Below are 22,005 nucleotides of genomic sequence, written 5' to 3' on the forward strand. Positions count from 1 at the left end.
TTTTCATAGCTTCCTACCTGCTGGGATCTGATAAGCTAAAATTCTAATTCATCCCTCAGAATAGAGCTACAGAATATGAAGCCATTTAGTTCAATACAGAATTGGCTTCTTAGCAACAGAATATCCCACAACTACCATTGCAGTCCTCTGGCCCCTTTTGTTTAAGTGTCGTCCTTTTTGGTGTTTGGACAAAGACCACTAGGAGCAGGAACCATTGACTACTTTTTCTTTCACTGTGTAAATAATAAACTGTTTGAACCTAAAAGTGATTTATTATATATTTACTGATGAGTCAATCAGACCTTGGATTCTTGCTTTGCCTTGTGTGCTTAACAGCTGCTTGCTGAGAATTTCACATTTCTGGTAATTAAAGCACTCTCCCCCATCACTGAGAGCATTGAGCTGGACAAAAGTATATGTAGACAATTGTCTAACCACTATGCTGTACACTTGAAAAGAATATAAATACATTTTGAATGTCAATTGAAAGATAAAAATTTAAAATTGTATCTTAAAAAAAGATATGTAGATCATAATGGCTTTTTCCTGTCACTGTTCATCAAAGAGAAAGCCCGAATTCTATTGTCTGGGACTTACACTCTGGCTGTACATTATTAATAGCTAATTTATTAATTCTTCTAGTTGTTTCCTTTGGAGCTGACTGGCCTTAAAGAACAATAGCCTCTTACCAAGTAGCAGTTGTGAGAATGCTGGACCAGGAATATGTGTCTGAGGGGGATCATAGAAGTGGTGGAGTGGAGTTCACCTAAGACAAACCTCACAATGTAAAAGGTGACCCATTTGTTGTTCCCCTTATGAGGTTCTAATTTTATTCAACCAGCATTTACTAAGAATCCCCAATGTGTAATCTGGTAAGAGCTTCCTATTCTCATCTCTGCATTTACAGTAAAGGCTTCCATTTTCAGCTACCACTAATAACTCAAGTTCATAGAACAAAAACTACTTGGGAAGAATTATAAAATTAGGTACCTCACTATAAATATTAGGAATACTTTCATCTTAATATGACTCCACAGAAATAAGAGGAGTACTGGGAACATAAAGAGTGATCAATGAATGCCTCTTGAATGACCAGGCTAGACCAGCCACAACTTCAATTTGTATACTGTGCCCAACAGTTATAGGAAAACCACCTTGATCCTTCACCCCTGGGAATTCAGTGGAGGAGGAACATCCTCATTAGCTATTATGCTATACACATTTGCAATATCCATGTAACAACCTACTTGGTCTCTGTTACTCCTAACCTTTATAACAGACCACCCCTCTCCCACCTACAGACTCAGCTTCTCTGAGACTTTAGGACCAACCCTATTCCTATGTGGGGGAACACAAAGGACCCAATGTACTCTGGCCTGGCACATTAAATGGAGTCAGCCTTTCCAAACATTATACCCCCCAAATTATACAAAATCTTAGCTGTGGGTAATAGCCCCATATTTGGAGAGCCCACGTTGCTCTCCAGTTAGACCATTAACCCCAATATTCCAAATTCTAAACTCTTTTGTATTTTAATCTTCTTTCTTTTCGGCTATAGTTCCTATGGGCTCTTGATCTGACAACCTGTTTCAAGTTACTTCTCCAGCTGCCACCCTTGACTGGCCTGCTTCACTTCAGGCTACATGCTCCCTTTAGTCTCAGTGCAACCACAACTCTGATTCACATATGCCTAAACCCAATTTGAGGCATAGTGTAACCCTCCCAGGCGCCTCCTACAGGACAGCAATTGAACAGCAAGTCAGCTCACTTCTGGCCCTAGCCCAACCTTAATCAATACATTCTAGCACTGAGGTTTTCTTTGGTCTTCCTTAATTCCGAACTTCTGCCCCAACCCCTGAACTGTGCCATGTTTTCTGGAGCCTTATACCTTAATTTCCTTAGTCTTTTTTACTGTTTACTGCTTCTGAAACTAGTCCTCATGATTGGATCTCAATCTCCATATGCCATACATCCTCTCTGCCCAAATCTCCAGCTATTTCCCCCAAATCATTTAGACAATTCCAGTAACTCATAGCTGTCTTTTAATCTCCCCCCAATTTAAATTCCAGTAAGAGACAATCAAGAACTCATTAATACATATATATTTATTTAATTCATAATATAGTATTTTGGATGGGCTGGGATGTTTTAAGGGATGAGGCTGTGTAATCTACAGATGCTCAGATTTCTATACTAGGAGAGAAGCTATTGGTCCAGAGCTCCCAGTACAAACAAGCCATGGGTAAGATATTTGATTAAAAATATTCTAACAATATGTCCGGCTGGTGTGGCTCCATGGTTGAGCGTTGATCCATGCACCAAGAGGTTGCTAGTTCCATTCCCTCTCAAGGCACATGCCGGGGCTGTGAGCTCGATTCCCAGCTGGGGACGTTCAGGAGGCAGCTGATCAATGTTGATGCATCGATGTTTCCATCTCTCTCTCTCTCCCTTTCCCTTCCTCTCTCTCTAAAATCAATAAAAAACATTAAAAATATTCCAACAATAGTCTAATAAATATTTTAGCCAACAACAACACAGCATATGTATGAATGGCAGATTAGACCATAAAAAGCAGTTTTGATGTTTCCATCTCTCTCTCTCCCTTTCCCTTCCTCTCTCTCTAAAATCAATAAAAAACATTAAAAATATTCCAACAATAGTCTAATAAATATTTTAGCCAACAACAACACAGCATATGTATGAATGGCAGATTAGACCATAAAAAGCAGTTTTACCTGACCTGATGACAGTCAACCTATAATACACAGCCAAATACAGCCCAATGGATCCAAAGCTGCAATTGGCTTTAGGAATTGAAACAATTGTGGGAGTGGTTCTTGTCTGTCAGCATCACATTCTCCATTCTGTCGAGGAAAGAATATCAAATATTGGAGCTTATCAAAAAGTCCATCCATGGATTATTCCATCCAGGTAGTCCATGTATAAATATGTAAACCATGGAAGCTTAGAAAATTCACCTAGTGTATTTCAGCTGAAAAGAATATGTAAATGATTTTGCTGCAATCTGAATGTCACTGCATCCAAAGTTACACAATGGAAATACATGATAAAAACAGATGCAGTTACTCTTACTTACAAGTAGCCAGAACTCCAATGTGGCATTAAAATTTCTTTTATATACTCGAAACAGGTTTAACTTTATATTTTATTATTTTTGTGCTTTCTTCAATAAGACAGTACAAAAGTGGAAATAAGCATAAATTGCAGACAGATAGAACAATTTGCTAGCAGAAAGGATTGTGGGGGAATAAACTGAGTAGAACAAGAGCAACGAAAACTTACGGAGTTACCTTCCTTGATGTTAAACAGGTCCTATTTCCTTTGTTCAACTGGGTTCAGCTAAAGGTGGTCAATGATGTCTTTTAAGGTCCCTGGCATTACCAGTATCCTATGAAAGTCTTAAGTTTACTGAAGTAAGTATCTGGGACTCACCACACCCCCACTGAGTACTTTGTCACCATGTTGTCTCTTGGAAAGCAATGATCATTTCATTATTTGGCTCAGCAATTTAATTGCTTATCCCAAGCCCGATTTCATTTCCTACTTTATTCAGTAGGCTTAGCTCTGATTTTTGGTTGTAACCAAAATTTAAATCTACTTTCAAAGAACAAATTTGAAAAATATTGAAAAGTGATTGAAAAGAATGGTGTCACATGCTCCAGACAATTCCCCAAGCCAACTTCCAAAGAGCTTTTGAGGAGGACAATACTAGTACTCATTTATGCATATAAGTCGTGGGACATCTGCAAAATATTATCAGTATAGCCCAGATGGAAAAGCCCAAGCGTTTCCGCCCAGGAAACAACAAACACCAATATGGATATCAGAGTACAACGTTGATCATTCATTCATTCATTCATTCATTTGTTCGTTTGTTCAATAAACATTAGGCAACTACTCTGTTCCACACACTATCTCAGGTGTGAAAAATACAACAAAAACAAAAGACATAGACCCTGCCCTCAAGGTATTCATAGTCTAATACAGAAGTTGATTGTTATACATTAAATTTGTGTGTGCATCAGAATTACCTGGAAAGCTTGTTAAAAATGTAAAATTCCACCCATGTGTCCAGATATTCTAATTAAGTAGATCAGGGCTGGGATCTATGAATCAATTATTTTATCAAACACCAAAAGTGATTCTAACAAATGATATAAGGCCCACACTCTGAAAAACATTGCTATCTAATATGATTATCACCGAGGCCATAAGGATGCTCAGGGTGCCATGGGAGCTCTGAAGAGGAGACCATAACCCAGTCTAGAGGGTGAGAGTTAATCTGATTAAGAGGGGTGAAAGGTAGTCCAGGCTAGGATCAAAAGTAAGATGGGGAAGTTTAAGCTTTGTCTCAGGACACTAAAATCCAAAGGGCACAAAAAATGAATGGCGTGGGAGACCCAAGACACGGTACAGGAAATTGGACTGAGGTGGAGGTGGAGTGTTTTGCACTTTTAGCAGTTTCATTCTATTCCCTTAAGAACAATTCCTACCGTTTACTTCCTGTGGGCATCAAAATTGTTATAATGTCTCTGTTCCAGGCTCAAAGAACAACTTGTGTAAATAGTTAAGCTTGGCTAGGGTAACCAGTGTGAGGGGGAAAGTGACAAAAGATGAAGCTAGGAAAACACACAGAGACTTAAAAAGCCAAACCCTCAGTAATTGGGACCTTCTACTGAATGCTATGGAAGAAAAGGCAGTGAAAGTTTTTATTAAGGGAAGAAATCACTTGCTTTGTTTAAGAATTGGGGGATAGGCCATAAAGGAGAGACCAGAGTAACTTAGAAATGAAAGGCATACATTTTTAAGCACCACTACACTCTACTGGGGCAGGGGCTGGGCGAGGCAGTGGAAAGAAGCTTAATATTCGTTATACACTTAACTAAACACCAGGGGCTGTGCTAAGCAGTTTGCATGTGCTTTTTTAAAATTGTCACCTGAGGATATGTTTATTGATTTTAGAGAGGAAAGAAGAGAGAAAGAGAGGAAGAGAGAGAATTGTTGATGTGAGAGAGAAACATTGATAGGTTGCCTCCAGTACATGCCCTGACTGGGGATTGAACCTGAAACGTAGGTATGTTGTCTGCCTGGGAATCGAACCTGCAACCTTTTGATGTAAGGACGACACTCTGGGCCACTTGGCCAGGGCAACATGTGCTATCTTTTTAAATCTTTGCAAAAGCCTTGTTAGGTAGGTATTTTACAAAAGAGGAAACAGAGTCTCAGAGAAATGAAATTGTTGCTCTTGGCCATACCACTAATTAATTGCAGAGAAACTAGGGTTATTTTAGTACAAAGGCTATGAGCTCCCCATTAGAGCAAGCTATTTCCCAGAATCTTACTGAGGTTGTTCATTTACTGATTAGCAGTAAGTACATATGGTTTTTTAAACCAAAAAGCTCACTTTGCCACTAGATATGTAAGTCTGAGCCAGCCATTTGCATCTGCCTCCATCTTGCTTTCCATGTTAGTTGAACAAACAATACAAAAGTGTCCTTCAGGGGATGTATATAGATACGGTGTCCCTCCTACAAAACAGTAAGCCATTTGACAGCAGGGATTAGGTTTTATCAGTATTTCAGCGGCAGTGTGGTACCTGGCATCTAGTAAGTAGTTCATTGACTGAATTAATAAATGAATATCCACCAAAGTGGTGGAAAGAAAGAGGGGAGAATTTGGGGCACTCAAGGCTCCAATTTGGGAGCTTGTTACAGCTACAGTTTGGTACAACAGTAATGTTTTTACAACTCCCGAAAAGTAGACTCCTTGAAGCAGACTCAGCTCCTGGAAAGGAGACAGCTCTGGTTCTGACATCACCATTCCAGCAGTGAAATTGACCATGATAGTAATAAGGCCTGGGATGAAGTTTATAAGTGCATTTGCAATGAAGGGTTAGCTAAGCAGATAAAGAGTGTAAACAAGATTGCAAAAAGGAATGATTACTTAACCTGTTTAAGAAAACAAACTGTTCTCAAGCATTCACACCCCCTCAGGCATTCTTAAGAAAATTCAAGTACATTTATATGCAAATAGTTGTATCTGTAACACTCCATTCTGATTAAGTAAACAAAGCAGGTTCTTAAAGAACCTCCATTATTTTTTTTGCATAATTTTAGTGACTGTATGTACTTGAGAATAAAAGAAAACTTATTTCTGTGATAGAATTTTTAACAATTCAGGCAAACCTCCTCTATTAGGTAGCATCAATGAAACTGTGCTACATGTAACACTTCTACCTGGATCAATTTTCTATCTAGCAATAGTATCTCATATGCAGTATTATCCCTCTATGTCTCCTAATCCAACCTAGAGCTCTTCCTACCATCTATGTCATTATTGCATGTGAATGTGTGTGTGACAGTAGGGAAGAAAAAAGGGATGAATGGAGGGAGGGGATTAATGTTGACTGATTTTGTTGTTCCCTATAGGGGACAGAAATGAACTGTATAATTTATTTCCCCTTCCAGTATATTTTTCACCCAAATGAACAAATTAAGTTGATTATGTATATAAAATCTAGAAAATGAATAAATGATACATATTTATTCATTTTATAATTATATATACATATATATGTTTTCTTCATAATAAATCCTTGATTATAGATTTTTATTGTAAGCTATATATAATATGTAACCATTTAACACTTTAAAATTCTACTGGGCCAAATTGGCCAACACTAGAAAAGCTGACACCCCTATTTCCAGCTGGCTAGTCCCTTGTTCAGAGCATCATTCTACATTATTTACCTAGAATTACCCTAATTCATTTCAATATATTTATACTTATAAATCACTGGGAATTTTTAATTCTCTAATGACAAGAGAGGTATTTTCTAAATTTGTTCTCCAATGGCTTGAACCCAGACTACTCAGATAATTTGTTCTAAGAAACTCAAAACATTACTTCAAATATGAGCTTTAATGCACAAAAATTAAAGCTATAATATCTAGTTATTTTGGATGCTTCAAATGAACTTTATTTGGTATCTTGTATATTGGACACTAACTGAAGTTTAGGAGGGGAAGAACTGCTGAAGTGGAGAGCCAGAGAATTATATGCTTTCTTGAAATTTAATGGCAAGCTTTCATCCCAGAAACATAAGGGGATTCTTGAGGCCTGCAGTTGCATTCCTGACGCTCAGGGTAATCAATAAAATCTGGGGCAGGCAAGCCAGACAGGATCATTAGGGATTTGTTCCAGATTGTGAATGTTGGACAAACTGGAAGAATAAAGGTCACATCAAAAGTATGAAGATGCAGAGAGTTAGCTGGATCATAGAAAGACAGCATATTGTTGTCATAATCCAGAAGGACACCCAGGCGCTTCAACTGTGGGGGCACATCCACCAGCATTTCCTTGTTGTTATGTCTCACAACGAAGTTACTATTGCATCGAGAGAAAACCCATGAGGAGGCATTCTTGCCAATCCATTCATTCTTGGGAGCTGATTTGTAGGCAATGCCAATTGCATACCTGTGAAACAGTGGAAAGGAGAGAGAAATATTTAGTAATGATCTGTGTTATGCTAGATACCATACAGAATATATAAGAAATAGAATACATGTCTCCTCCTTAAATAGTTTATATTTAGATCCATAATGTTGATACCACTAGAACTTTAATAAGTTAGCAATTAGAGTGCTGTAGTAGTTTCCAACTCCTAGCTCAGTATATTTTCCATGATTTATTTTTTAAAGCTGGCACATTTTTCTAGGAGTGGTTTTCATCACGTCTTTTAACCTTGACTTACTGGTATTATGTCTATGTTATAGAACTGGATCTCCAGGAACCTAACAACAGGGTAGAGAAGAGAAAAGAATAGTGAGATCCACTCACCATGTTGAGGAAGCCATGACTACCTCCCAATAGTGGCAGCCACTGTCAATGAATATATTTCCTGCTGCACCATAGCACCCTGTGCCACTAAACCTCTCTGGAGTATGGCTCTTCTTCAGAGAGCTTTCATCCTTCTCCATCTGCAATCCATCATTGGAGATCTTCAACTTCTTGTGAGTCATTTTGGGATCCAGTTTAAAGGGTTGGCCTGAAAAAAGTAGAAATAAGAAAACGCATGAGGAAATATTTAAGAATTCTTTGTCTTCCAGGACCATCACTACCAGAGGAGCCTTGATATGATGGTCATTCTTGGATCAGTGCAAGTTGGCTGTTTTTTGTTATATGAAGGAAGCAGGCCAAAAGTCACCATATTCAATAAAATAAGAATATGCTGCTCTGGCCGGTGTAGCTCAGTTGGTTGGAGTGTCATCCCATACACAGAAAGGTGGCCGGTTTGATTACTGGTCAGGGCATACACCCGAGTTGTAGGTTTGATTCCTGGTCAGGGTGCGTGTAGGAGGCAATAGATAGATGTTCTCTCTCTCTCTCTCTCTCTCTCTCTCTCTCTCCCTTCCTCTCTCTAAATCAGTAAAGAAACATATCCTTGGGTGAGGGTTTAAAACAATAATATGCTGCCCCCTTCATATATTATCAAATTAAAAGGGGACTCTTAAGGTCTCAAATACGTTTATTATTTTACTTTTATTTCAGTAGGTGATTTGGTATTTGACTGGATTTTAGTGTTTGAGGTGAGACAAAGTGAGGGAATTGATGAGATCATTGATGCTTATTAGCAGATCAAAACTGAAAATAAATCAGCAACAGGACAATTTTTTTTTGCCCTCTTACAACTGGGATATAAATAATGTAATTAGGTAACTTCATTAGAGTGACTATTGCATCATCAATGGTCAGATAAAATATTTGTTGTGTAAGATCATTCACAACAGGTAATTCCTTATCTTCATATGACAAATCCAGGTACTACCACCACCAATTGCTGTGAATGGCAAGAGCCATATCAGACAAAATTTGTCTGTGGCAGACACTGTTGGTGAACACAACATCCATTCCCTACTTTTTCTTTCTTACCCACTTTCACTATAGAGGCCAGAAAAGCTAAATACTCCAGCACCTAGTCTCCCTTGCTGCTAGGGGCAGCTAATAAGATGGAAATAGTTGGAAGCCGAAGTCAGACAGGGTGTGAGAACCTTCTGGGAAAGTGCATGTTTTTGTGATAAAAGGAATAGCCATCATGTATACCAGCCCTTTATCTTTCTTCCTTTCTTGAAAGAAAATATGACATCTACTGGTTGCAGTAGCTCTGTTGTGACCATGTGGCAAAAAGCCAATACAGAAAAGGAGAAGGGGCCTGAGTCTTTTACAACATCACAGAACTGATGCAACACCCTGAACTGCATACCTTCAAACCTCTTGCTATGGTATTTTTAAAAATATATTTTTATTGATTTCAGAGAGGAAGGGAGAAGGAGAGAGAGAGATAGAAACATCAATGATGAGAATCATTGGTTGGCTGCCCCCTGCATGCCCCCTACTGGGGATGAGCCTGCAACCCAGGCATGTGCTCTGACCGGGAATCAAACTGTGACCTCCTGGTTCATAGATCAATGCTCAACCACTGAGCCACTCCAGCCGGGCCAAACCTCTTGCTATGTTAGAGAAAGAAAAACAATACTTTGTTTGAGCTACTAACAAGTAACTATTTGTTAAGCTAAATTAGTTGAATTTTCTGTCAGTTGCAGTCAAAAGCATTCCTAACAGGTATGGCTTCTCTGCAGTAGGATTTTAGCAGATTATCACAAATACAGTCATGCTCCACAAAATGATATTTCACTCAATGATGGACCACATATAGGATAGTGGTATGCCATATAGCCTAGGTGTGGAGTAGGCTATAAAACCTAGGTTTGTGTAAATACATTCAATGACATTTGCACAACAACAAAATTGTCTAATGATTCATTTCTCAGAATATTTCCCTATTATTAAGTGGTGACTGTCTGTAGTAGTCTTTTACTCAACTGTCCCCCAAGCATGAGGATGGAGTGCAGAGAAAACCACTTCACTAACATCCTCCAAAGCCACCAGCTAGTTTATGTATATCTGTATCCATATATCTTCCAGAGCCTTGAACAACCCCTCGATCAAAGCACAAACTATAACAGTAAAGCTCCTCTACCCAGGGCCTCTGATGTCTCCTCAGGCTAAGTGTACTCCCTGGCACAGAGGGGAAAACTGATGTCTCCTTTCAGAATCACCATAACATACTGTTTGTTTTTAGTCGGGTAGGTTCACTGTTACGGCTGCCTGCTTGATTTATAGCTTTAACAATGAAGATGTAGCGTGTCCCACTCTGGAGTCCATGCACTGTGTAATGGTTCTGCTTAATGTTGGGAACAATCATCCAGCTATCCACCGAATTATACAGGCCTGTAACATGGGGAAAGACAAGGACATTAACCAGCAGGTAATAGAAATAGAATGAAGAAGCACACTGAAAATTCATCATAAGCCCCCCCAAAATTGAATTTTGTTTTTTTTTGTGAGTCCTGGAATACATAGTGAAATGAACCTCCTCTGCTTCTTTCCTGCCATGGAGCTAGGCTCATGCCTAGTTCCTTGCTTCTGGTAATTAAATGTAACCACTAGGGAAAGTTAGGTTACTTTAATTTTCTTCAAAATAATATAGGAAAAACTATTCTACAAAATCACAGAATCATCTCTTTTATGGAGTCTCTAGATCTTTACCCCAAAGGTCCAATCCTCTGAGAGCTGAGTCTGGCCTCGTATGGATGGAACAGTCCTGTGCAGAGCACAGGAACATTGAATCTGAAAACCAAAAGGACACCTAGACACCATATTTCCCTCATTTCACAAATGGGACACTCAGATGGAGAGAAGAAAAATGATTTGCCCAAGGCCACAGGTAGATGGTGATGATGCTGAGAGTAGAAGAAACCTAGTCTCCTTAACACTAGTTCGGTGTTCTCTCCATTGCATCACAAGTCACAGGGTGAACAACTATGTCTTGTTGTCTTTGCAAGGTAGCAACTCTCTTAGGGCTTATGACTCAACTCTCCCATCCCATCCTCACTCTTATTTCCAAGACTAGTTGGGCTCTAGGTATCATAGGGAAGCCAAGGAGGTGACATGATAACCAAAGCAAAATATTATCTCCTCACTTGACACTACAGTTTTATCCCTTCCTTGTTCTGATCCCAATATTCTTTTGAGGTTGGGTGACTCAGAAACACACTATTATCTTGAACCTTCTTTCCTCCCAAGTCAGGAAAAGGTTCAGAGATCTATGTTTCTGCTTTTGAAACTATTTAGAGCATAAACATGGACTTAAACAGAGGAAAACGTACAGAACTAAAAACGTATTTGGCTAACTTTTAATAAAAAAGGGATCAACATTCTAGTCTATGGATTACCTATATTTCTCTCTTCTGTTATCTTCTTTTCAGTCAGTTTACTGCTTTTTAAACACAATTCTACCAAAGGGTGTAAAGGAAATGGGGAGGAAAATGAGTGGTGAATTTAGTCACTTCTATACAGCTGTAGTAAAGGGTTTAAGTGAGATTGAAAAGAAAAAAAAACAATGAATTTTTTAAAAGCAATTTGTTCAGCAGGGTTTTATAATTAATTGGGGGGGGGGGTAGAAAAAGTATAAATTAAAACTAGAAAAAGAAGCACAATGGAGGGCAAAAAGATATGCTATAGAAAGAAGAATAATTAGTGGAAATGATCAGTGATTCTTAGGAAAAGAAAATAAAAGGATAAGAGCCAGGGACAATGCTTGAGTGTTTGGCTGTCTACATACCAATGCATAGTATGAATCATAAACTGCACATGAAATTTTAATACAAAGAGGGAAATATATGATCTTCCAGACATACTTCTAACAATGCAAAACAGAAAACAAAACAGGTTTCATAATAAAGTATTATGCAATTGTAAAAATGTATGAGGGAGAGCTCTATGAACTGATATGGAGTGATTTCCAAGGTATATTGTTAACTGAATAAAGCAAGTTGTGTAAAAGCATGCATAATATTAGTATGCTACCTTTTTGCAAGAAAGAAAGGCAAATAAGAAAACATACATACGTTTGCGTGGAGTTATAAAACAACAATAACAACAGGAAGGAAAAAAAACCCAGAAAATAATGAAGTTGGTTATTTACAAGGGATGGGGATGGGTGAACAGGATTAAAAGTATATGGTAGTGACCGTGCTTTATCAGAGCTGTTTTTAATGACGTTATTCTAGAATGTGTTCTTTCCAGATGATGATGGAGAAGCTTAAAAAAATGGTGCCAGGTACCACAACAGTAACAGAACTTTGCTGTTTTATGGAGATTTGTTTTTTACCTTTTTTTTATTGGAGTGTGCTGGATGTCTCTAAAATTTTGTTCAGATGACTGCAGAACCTGGAAAAGCTGTTGCTGCTATTGATGCATAACATACTACTATTGGTCTTTTTATATAAATAATTAAATATATATATACATATATATAATTTGAATTTTTGGAAACTTTAGCTGTGCTGTCAACTTTGGAAAAACTATCCCAGTTGTACTGTGTTGGGTTGGCATTGTACAGAAATTAACAGCCATATTGGTCTAGAAACGTTCAACATAATTTTTTCCATTTGTACAGGGGTAACACACTGTATTAAATATGTAAGGTCTTAATCTACATGGGTTTGATTACAGAAACTAATAAAGTATTATCTAAACAAAAAAGTATATGGGAGAGAATGACACTTATATGAATATACCTTTTTTGTACAGTTTTCCCTTTTGGAATCATGCTGCTGTTTTATAAATTCAAAAGTTAAAATGAAATCAATATGATTGGGAAGAGTAAATACTAAAACTAAAGACAAACTGAAACAAATGAGCCCAACTGTGTTTCAAATGAAAAATAACCACACCAAAGGGATGGGGGTAGGAGGAGAATTGCAAACAAGTCCTGAACTATTGTTTGTTTTATAGTGGTGTGGGCAAAGCAAATTATGAACCTATTGTAAATATATTATGGAAGTGAGCAAATGAGTACATGTATTAATGTTGTTAGGAGCCAGGGTTCTCATTGTGAAAGTAGGAACATACAAATATGTAATGGGGGAAGGCAAGAAAGAACCTGGGGGATGAACTGAAATTGGAGGCATTGATGGAAACTCATGATATCTAAATATATATATGTATGTGTATATATATGTGCACATATGTAAAGTATATGTATATATACTGTATGTGTGTTCATATATATACATACATAGGTGGATGTGTGTATTTCTAATCTCCATGTCTTGGTCTCTAATACCATTCTCCCCCTAAATAAAGTGGTTTAAAAAGAGAGAAAATGTGGAAAAACCTCAAGGGAAGTGTCTCTCAGAAGCGAGGTTCAGTCAACAATGGCAGGCAGACTGGCAGGTAGGACTGGAACCATGAATCTTCATGAATACTTATTCTTAGTAAAATAGTTTTAGTTTATCTGCCCACTGCCATAAAAAATTTTTGCTTCAGCGTCTGCCCTTGTCCCAGTCCTGTTCTACTTTTCTATCAATGATCAGAGGAAGACATGGAAGGCAGCCTAGAAGGGGAAGTAAATGTATTGGAAGGCAGAAACTGGTCAAAAGGATATTAGCAGGCTAGAATGAGGAATCAAAGGTGTTGTATTTCCATGTGGACAATCAATTAATTTAACAGGACTAGGATTTGAAATTCCTAGGGATGTCAGCTGACTATATGCTCAGCCAACACTGAGTAATCAATACGGCTATTCATTAAAAAAATAAAAAAAATAAAAAGGTTCCAAGGAGAAGGGCAACAGGTAATATACAGAAAAATAATAAATAATCCAGCTATCCCCTGCAATGGTCAGACTACTTTTGGAGTGTGTTCACTTTTTTTTAATTCTCACCCGAGGATATTTTTTCCATTTCTCTTTAGAGAGAGTGGAAAGGAGGGAGAAGGAAGAGAGGTACACAGAGAGAAAAACATTGATGTGAGGGAGACACATCGATTGGTTGCCTCCTACATGTGCCCTAACTGGGGGACAGGATCGAACCTGCAACCCAGGTATGTGCCCTTGAGTGGGAATTGAACTCGTGATCCGATCACGGGCTGGCATTCTAACTACTAAGCCACATCGGCCAGGGCTATATTATGAAGCATTTTGACAAGTAGCAGTGTGTCCATACAAAGACTACTAGGATGGTAAAAGGTCTGAAACATGAGAAGCAATTCAAATAACTGAGGATGTTTAGCCTGGAAAGGAGAAAATTTAGAAGAGACACAAGAACTACCTAAAATTATCTGAAGAATTGTCATGTGAAAGATTAAGTTTGTTAGTGAGGCATAAAATGGCAGGCCTAGGACTAATTGGTAGCTGTGGTTTAAATACAAGGAGCATTAGCTTGAAGTCTGACAGGCTTGAGTTTAAATCTTGACTCCATCAGTTTGTAGCTTTGTGACCTTGGGCAACTCATTTTGACCCTCAGTTTCTTCATCTATAAAATAGAATTAATATCATTTATTTCATTAGGCTAAGTAAGAACTCATAAGGACTAAATAAGATAATGTATGTGGGAGCAATTGTAAATGGCAAAACATAATACAGGTGTAAATTATTATTGTCATTATTATTTACTAGGGAAAAAGTTAGACCTTTTATAAAGAAGCACTGACAATTATTTACAGCTGTTTAATTAAATGAGCTGTTTTTTTAGAAGTGAAATATCCATCACTGGAAATGTTCAATCAGAGACAGGATAATCATCTACTGGGAATCTGGTAGAACAAAAGAAGATTAGAATAGATGACTTCTAATGTCATCCCTTCGAATTCTAAGATGCTATAATCCCTTTGCTATTAACAATTAACCTTTAAGCTTTTCTTTACAAAGGACTATATAACCTTTAAAATAAAGGTGGCAGCCTTTAGATCTTTGCCACTATTTGGACTTATTCTCAACTCCAGGAGTCCACTGTTCTCCCCATATCAGGAAGAAGAAGCACAGTTGCTGGCTCTAAGACTTTCCAGAGCAAGAGAGACAAGTGCAGAAAAGCATGTTGGGAAGGCCTTAGAGTTTGTGACTTCACAAAATGAAGAAATACCCAGGAACACCCAAGATCACAGCTATCTTGGCCAAGTGGCTTAGGTTGGAACTGCACGAGGCAAGTGTTTTCGAGAGTTTGACCCCAAATGTCCTCTCACCTCTCCACCCCACTACGTGGCCCAGAATTGTCACAATTCAGCAAAAGGAAGCCTATCAGGAGGGTTTCACTGGAAAAACTCCTCTCATGCAAGCCTGTGAAGTCAGAAACAGAAGCACAAACATACAGGTAAAAGAAAATACTAATTAGCAGCTATGCAGATGCAACCTTAGGATGGAAATCAGTTCCAGTGTTGAATCTAGCTTTAATTCTGCTTTCATTTCCATTTTTCCCCAGTGCACTGAGGGGAATTTGCACCTTGAACCCTCTTATCTGGCAATCGATGAGTTAAGTTCTTACTCTGCCCTGTCTTGATCCAATTCATCAGAAGGTGAAACCATAAGAGCTAAATGACTGCTTTTTTAACATCTTTCATTTTGTGGCCCACTGACAAGTTTTTATATTTGGTATAATTCTTTGAGGAAAGGGAGAAGGGGTAAAGGGAAGAGTGACAGAGGCAGGAAGCTTGTCACTATATTTACTAATACAAATGCGTATGGTAAAGGAAGTAGTAGTCTTTGGACATAATGTATTTTACCATGGTAATGAAGTGGAAGAAAAGTCAAGGGGAGAGATGTTCACACACATAGAATCAGCAATGATGGTGGCTTAGCTACCCAGGAACAAAATATGAGCTCTATTCTAACTTGAGAGAGTGGAGTGACATGGATTAACTGAGGAAAAGCTAGAGATTACATAAACAAATGGGAGTGGCCCCAGTGACTGCCCAGCAAGGAAATACACAACTTGCTGATGGGCCCTTTGCAATGCAAAGCTGGGGGAGCTTATACTGTCTACAAAACACTGTTCTAAACAACCTAACATGTCTTACAAACACTTGCCTCGTGGCGCCCCGGCCAATCTTGAGCAGCTTACTGCTTCCTTACATTTCCTTATCTCTGGCCACAGGCCCCAACTACACCATGACTTACTGATGAAGTTAGCCTGGCCAGTGAATATGGTGTACTGAAGCTCATAGGAGCTGATGCTGAACTCATCATCCGAGATCCAGTGGACTGTAATGGTATCATGGGAGGCAGTACAGAGTTCCTCTCGGATAGATGGTGGGTTTGGGGCTGTAGGAAAAGGTGGAAAAGAAGGTAAGGAAATCACATTTTCTGTTCTGGAATTTTACAATCATTACTTTTGCTGCTCAACCCAACATTTTGTGAGATTTTAATGAGAAGCTTTATACTTCACATACCATAGAACCTAAAGCAAAGGGTAGAGACCTCAAGTTCCCCCAACTCACTTTTGCTTCAATGATAAAGACGTATTAGGCAAAGATATAAGCCTAAGTTATTGAGATGAATGACCAATTGTCTACACTGTCTGCAAACACAGGTAAATATTAGACCAAAGTGGTCACACTGTTTTCTTATTACATGACCTTCAACCTATTACGTTTTATTTCAAAATAAGTTTTACTATATATGTTTGGCAGTATACCAAAATGCAAAATAATATGTGTTCCCTTATCTGTAAAATAAGGATGATAATTACATCATAGATTTGTTGCAAGGATTCATGACATAAAATTAATATACAATGTTTGGCATAAAGTAGATGTTCAATAAATGACAGCTATTTTAATATATTAACAAAAATAACTCAAAGTTATTATGTGTGTGTATTTTTCTCAGGAAATGATCATTCAAATAATCCTGAATATAGCCAGCATTTTTTAAAGGCTGGTTGCATTCCCTCATTTTCTAAAATTCTCTGCAAGCCAGATATTTCTTACATTTTTCTTCCTAATCTGCCAATTCTTAAGTTTCCTTAAAACGATTTGAGTGGTATCTGTACCCATGTGGGACATTCTCTAATATTCCATAATTGCCACCTGAGTCCTACCCCCATAACAAGTAACAATATATTACTGATAGGTTCATAAGGAGAAATCCTTTAGCAACTATTTCTTTTTTACCTTTAAATATGGATGTTATACCTAATCTGCCCCAGAAATATTTGACAAATCATCTTTCTTTTCTGTTACATTAACAAAAATGTGTTCTATTTAAAAAGACACATGTATCATTTCATAGGTTATAAAAGCATTTTCATTATACATATTGTCCTTTCCAGATTATTTTAAAGTATAAGCACACCAAAAGAAAAAAATGAGAAAGGAAGCACAGTATTTTCACACCTGTTAAATAATCTAGCCCCTCTAGCAATTTCTTTTCTCTGGAAAAATCTAAAGCAAAGTTTTCAAAGGCATCATTAAAATTGATGTCAGGAATCAAAACTTGAGAAGATGCAGTTGCCATAGCGACCCTGCAAAAGAAAAAAAGTACATCAATATACATCAAAATAAGTTTGCAATCATTATGCAGTGTTTGATTTCTGGCTTAACAAGGTGAAATTAAATGACTTGTAAGGCTTGATTCATTAAGTGAAAAATCTCATATCTGTGCTTTGCCAATGGAAACCATTTAAATGTTAATCATCAGGAACCAATCAAGGGTTGTATCATATTTATTCACATATGTTCATTTCTCAAACATACTCCCCCATCCTGTCTTAATTTTAAGAAGTAAATACAGGATTCCCCCCCCCGCCCCCGCCACTGCATCAACTTCCCTCTGGCAGGTGTCATCAAAACTAGACCTCTGAAGGCTTGGTAAGAGCAGTTTGAAAGATTTTTTTATGCTAATCAATAAGCCAGCACATTGGAGCTGAGTTAAAACCTTCCCCTAAGAACTGTACTTTATTTGATCTTTTATAACATTTACATTTAATTGTATTATTATCTAGTTGTATAATGTTATGCTAGTTTTATCTCTTCAACTAATTCTAAGCAACTCAAGGGGAGGGTTCATATTTTGTACCTCATATCTTCCATGGTCCCTAACAGAGTGTTGGACACATGCTAAATCAATAATTACTGAATGAATAACTTAATAACTAACAACAACACAACTGCTAACATTTATTTAGTATTTTACATACATACCTTATATACATACATACTTTACATACATACATAATTTACATACATTATCTAATGTTTTTTTTCCATTTTGTAAATGAGAAAGATGACACATAGAAAGATTAAGAAACTTGCCCAAGGTCATACAACCAGTAAGAGTCAGGGAAAAAAAAGAAATATAAAATATAACTGAACTCATATTCATCGGCTTCTCAACTTCATAACTTAACTATTTAAGACAGTTCCTTTTTTGAAAAAAAATGTATGTATGGATTCCAAGATGGCTGCAGAGTAGGTGGAAGCTAAACTCACCTGCTCCCAGTGCCAAACCAGATTTACAGCTAAATTATATAGCAATCAACCTGAATAACCAACTGAAAGCTAGCTGGACTGAAATATTATAACCAAGAATTTACAGAAGACACCATAGAGCCTGATAAGGGTCAAGACGCAGAAAGATCTGAGAAGCTGGAGGGATAGGTCAGTTGTAAAACTCCCTCTCCCTAGCAGCGTGGGGTCTCAACGCTATGCTGGGATCCTCAACCCAGAGCAACAAAGATGAGAGAAGGGAGTCTGCTAGAGACCCACATGCCCCCTTCCCAGGTTCGAGCACTCCTATTGTTATAGCACCACCTAGTCCTTCAACTACTGGAGATACCACCTTGCTGAGTTCAGGTCCTATAGAGGGGTCAGCTGGCTGCACCCAGCCAGGAACTTCAGAGCACTCTTTTCCGGGGAAGCTCTTGGTAGAGACTCAGACAGTGATTGAACTGTGTAGTTTGGGAAGTGGACATTTCTTCCCCACCTCTAAGCACAGGTGGCGCCACCCCCACACTTGTTGTTGAATTATTTGGACTGCCCTACCACCATAGAGGGATCAGAGTGCCAGAGCTGGAATGTTCAGAGCATGTCTCCCAGGAAGGATTTGTCTGAGAAACAGACAGACGGGTGCTGAGTTGTGTGGCTACATCACAAGGGGGATCAGAGGGCTATTCAGAGCTGGATTCTTTGGTGCATGTCTATCTCAGATGCTCTTGCTGGGAAGGGGAAGAAGTGCCCATCCCCCTCGTACAGGCTTCCTGGCACCACCCCCAACAGGAGACTGTTTGGATCTGCCCTCCCAAGTCCCAGTGGTTCCATACTACTGAGCTCAGGCTCCTCCCGGCAGAATATGAAACAGACTGAGTTGTGTGACTCTAGGACATGGGGCATTTCCCCCTTGCATGCCCAACTGAAGTATAGCCCTCCCTTCACATAGCCAAATCACGGTCCTTTGGGCCTGATTAATTTTGCTGGCCTCACCCTCATGATTCCCTGAGACCCTGCCCCACCATAAAGGTGTCTGAGCACCCAGCAGGTGGCAGCTAAACTTAGTATACCTAAGGACTTTTGCTGAGTGGCCACAGAACCAGCACTGGCACCATATTTGAACCTGCATCAATCTGGTAAACACTGTCACGCCCCTATGTGGTACTCACTTAGAGTTTACCTCAGGAAAATCAAATACCTCCAGAGGCTATTTCAGTGACTGAGCATAATAGGAGCCGGGAGATGGATATAGGCATAAGTAGATCTCAAGGTGCTTTGGGACTTTTGATGATTTGCCCCTGGACCTCGTGTGCAGCTTGGTCCTGCCCATGCACACCCCAGATAAGTACAGACAGCCACAAACTGTACATCACTTTGTAGCTCCAAACAGATTATCCAGGGCCAGTCACAGACAGTGTCTGCCATGGGCCTGCACCAGAGTCACTCCTAGAAGCCCAGAAACAACACATCCAGTGCCCAGCTACAGACAGCATGAGAGCAGGATCCAGTAAGTTTCACAAGCAGCATATCCAGAGGAAAATCTTGGTAGGCACCTAATCCTGCTGAGGTGAATTCTGTGTCATTTGGTGAGTACCTGCACAGCAGCTTGCATGCTGTGGTTGGGGTTGATCCTCTCAGTCAGTCAGGCTGAAGGGTTATCCCATGCACAAACAGACCAATAGCAATCAAGTTTTCAATTACAACAGGAGGGGCAACACAAACTGGACATTCCTGGAGCACCATATCAAATGATCGAGGAGACTGCATCACTGGACCCCACAGGACACCTATTACATAAGACCAACTTACCAAGACTAGAAGTCACAGCAGATCAACCTAGTACATAGAAACAAAAACAAAGAAGCAGCAAAATGTAGAGAGGAAGAAACATACCCCAAATGAAAGAACAGGAGACATCTCTAGAAAAATAGATAAATGAAATGGAGTCAAGCAACTTATCAGATGAAGATTTCAGAAAAATGGTTATAAGGATGCTCAAGGAACTTAGTAAAAAATGACAATGTACTTAGTGAGAACTACAACGACATGAAAAAGGATGTAGAAATCATAAAAAAAAAAACAGTCAGAAATAAAGACTACAATATCTGAAATGGAGAATGCATTAGAATAAATAAACAGTAGGCTGGACAATTCAGAGGATAGAATCAATGATTTGAAAAACAAAAGAAAAAACAACCAATAAGAACAGAAAAAAGAAAAAGAATTTTTAAAATGAAGATAGTTTAAGGGACTTTTGGACAACATGGAGTGTAACACCTGCATCATAGGGGTACCAGGAAGAGAAGAGAGAGAGCAAGGGATTGAGAACATATTTGAATAAATAATGACCAAAAATTGCCCAACCTGGTGAAGGAAAAAGACCAGGAAGCTCAGACAATGCCAAATAAAATGAACCCAAAGTGGCCCACACCAAGACAAATCATAGTAAAATGGCAAAGTACAAGGACAAAAAGAGAATCTTAAATTCAACAAGAGAAAGAGTTAGTTAGCTATAAGGAAGCTCCCCTAAGACTGTCAGCTGATTTCTCAACAGAAGTATTTCAGGCAAAAGGGGATTGATATGAACTATTCAAAGTGATAAAAAGCAAGGACATACAACCAAGACTTTTTTACCCAGTAAGGCTATAATTTAAAATTGAATGAAAAATAAAGAGCTTCCCAGACAAGAAAAAGTTAAAGAAGTTTGATACCACAAAACCAGCACTATAAGAAATGTTAAAAGGCCTTATTAAAGAAAATAAGAAAAGAAGTAGGAGGGGAGGAGGAGGTGGAGGAAGAGAGGAACATAGTTAAAAGAATAAAATGGCAATAATTATGTACCTATCAATAATTACTTCAATGTAAATGGCTTACATGCTCCAACCAAAAGACACATGGTAGCTGAATGGATAAGAAAACACGACCCATATATATGCTGTCTACAAGAGACCCATTTAAGAATTACAGATACACAGAGACTGAAAGTAAAGAGATGGAAAAATATACTTTATGCAAATGGAAAGGAAAAAAAGCTAGGGTAGCAATACTTATATTTGACAAACTAGACTTTAAAACAAAGACTATAGTAAGAGACAAAAAAGATACTACATGTTGAGGAAAGAAGCAATCCAACAAGAGGATATAACCTTGTAAACACATATGCACCCAACACACAAGCATCTAACAATGTAAAGTATATGTTGATGAACATAAAGGGAGAGATTGACAGTAATACAGTCATAGTAGGAGACTTTAACACCCTATTGACAGAAATGGATAGATCTTCAAGACAGAAAATCAAAGACATAAATGACACATTAGATCAGATGTATTTGATAGCTTCAGAGCATTTCACTCTAAAACAATAGAATATACATTTTTTTCAAGTGCACATGCAACATTTTCTAGGATAGACCACATGTTTGGACACAAAACAAGTCTCAATAAATTTAAGAAGATTCAAATCATACCAAGCATCTTCTCTGACCTTATGGTATGAAACTATAAATCAATCACAAGAAAAAAACTGAAAAAACACACACAAATATAAAGGCTGTATAACATGTTACTAAACAAATGGGATAAAAGGAGATCAAGAGATAAATCAAAAGATACCTTGAAACAAATTAAAATGAAAACAGAACAACTCAAAACCTATGG

The 22,005-nt window shown here is 38.3% G+C and overlaps 1 protein-coding gene and 1 long non-coding RNA gene across 4 annotated transcripts in view; both read right to left on the reverse strand.

The window, feature by feature from the left end:
• LOC106725926 overlaps positions 1–5,007 on the reverse strand; it is a 58,040-nt gene extending 53,033 nt beyond the window's left edge. Inside the window, exon 1 of the long non-coding RNA XR_001361934.1 lies at positions 2,736–5,007. This is a non-coding gene — a long non-coding RNA (uncharacterized LOC106725926). The remainder of the gene's footprint in view (positions 1–2,735) is intronic.
• Positions 5,008–6,974: 1,967 nt separating this feature from the next.
• Positions 6,975–22,005, reverse strand: part of MID2 (midline 2) — a 107,007-nt gene continuing 91,976 nt past the window's right edge. For 2 of the 3 annotated variants that reach the window (XM_005865219.2, XM_005865218.2), the window contains exons 6-10: positions 17,254–17,381; positions 15,947–16,180; positions 10,150–10,311; positions 7,861–8,068; positions 6,975–7,497 (exon numbers count right to left, since the gene is read on the reverse strand). In XM_005865219.2, the coding sequence (XP_005865281.1) occupies positions 7,095–7,497; positions 7,861–8,068; positions 10,150–10,311; positions 15,947–16,180; positions 17,254–17,381 (1,135 nt within the window). In that variant the 3' untranslated portion in view covers positions 6,975–7,094. The remainder of the gene's footprint in view (positions 7,498–7,860; positions 8,069–10,149; positions 10,312–15,946; positions 16,181–17,253; positions 17,382–22,005) is intronic. The other variant, XM_005865220.2, reaches the window with a different exon arrangement.

This window comes from Myotis brandtii, unplaced genomic scaffold, assembly GCF_000412655.1.
Source record: "Myotis brandtii unplaced genomic scaffold, ASM41265v1 scaffold199, whole genome shotgun sequence".
Lineage (NCBI taxonomy): Eukaryota > Metazoa > Chordata > Mammalia > Chiroptera > Vespertilionidae > Myotis > Myotis brandtii.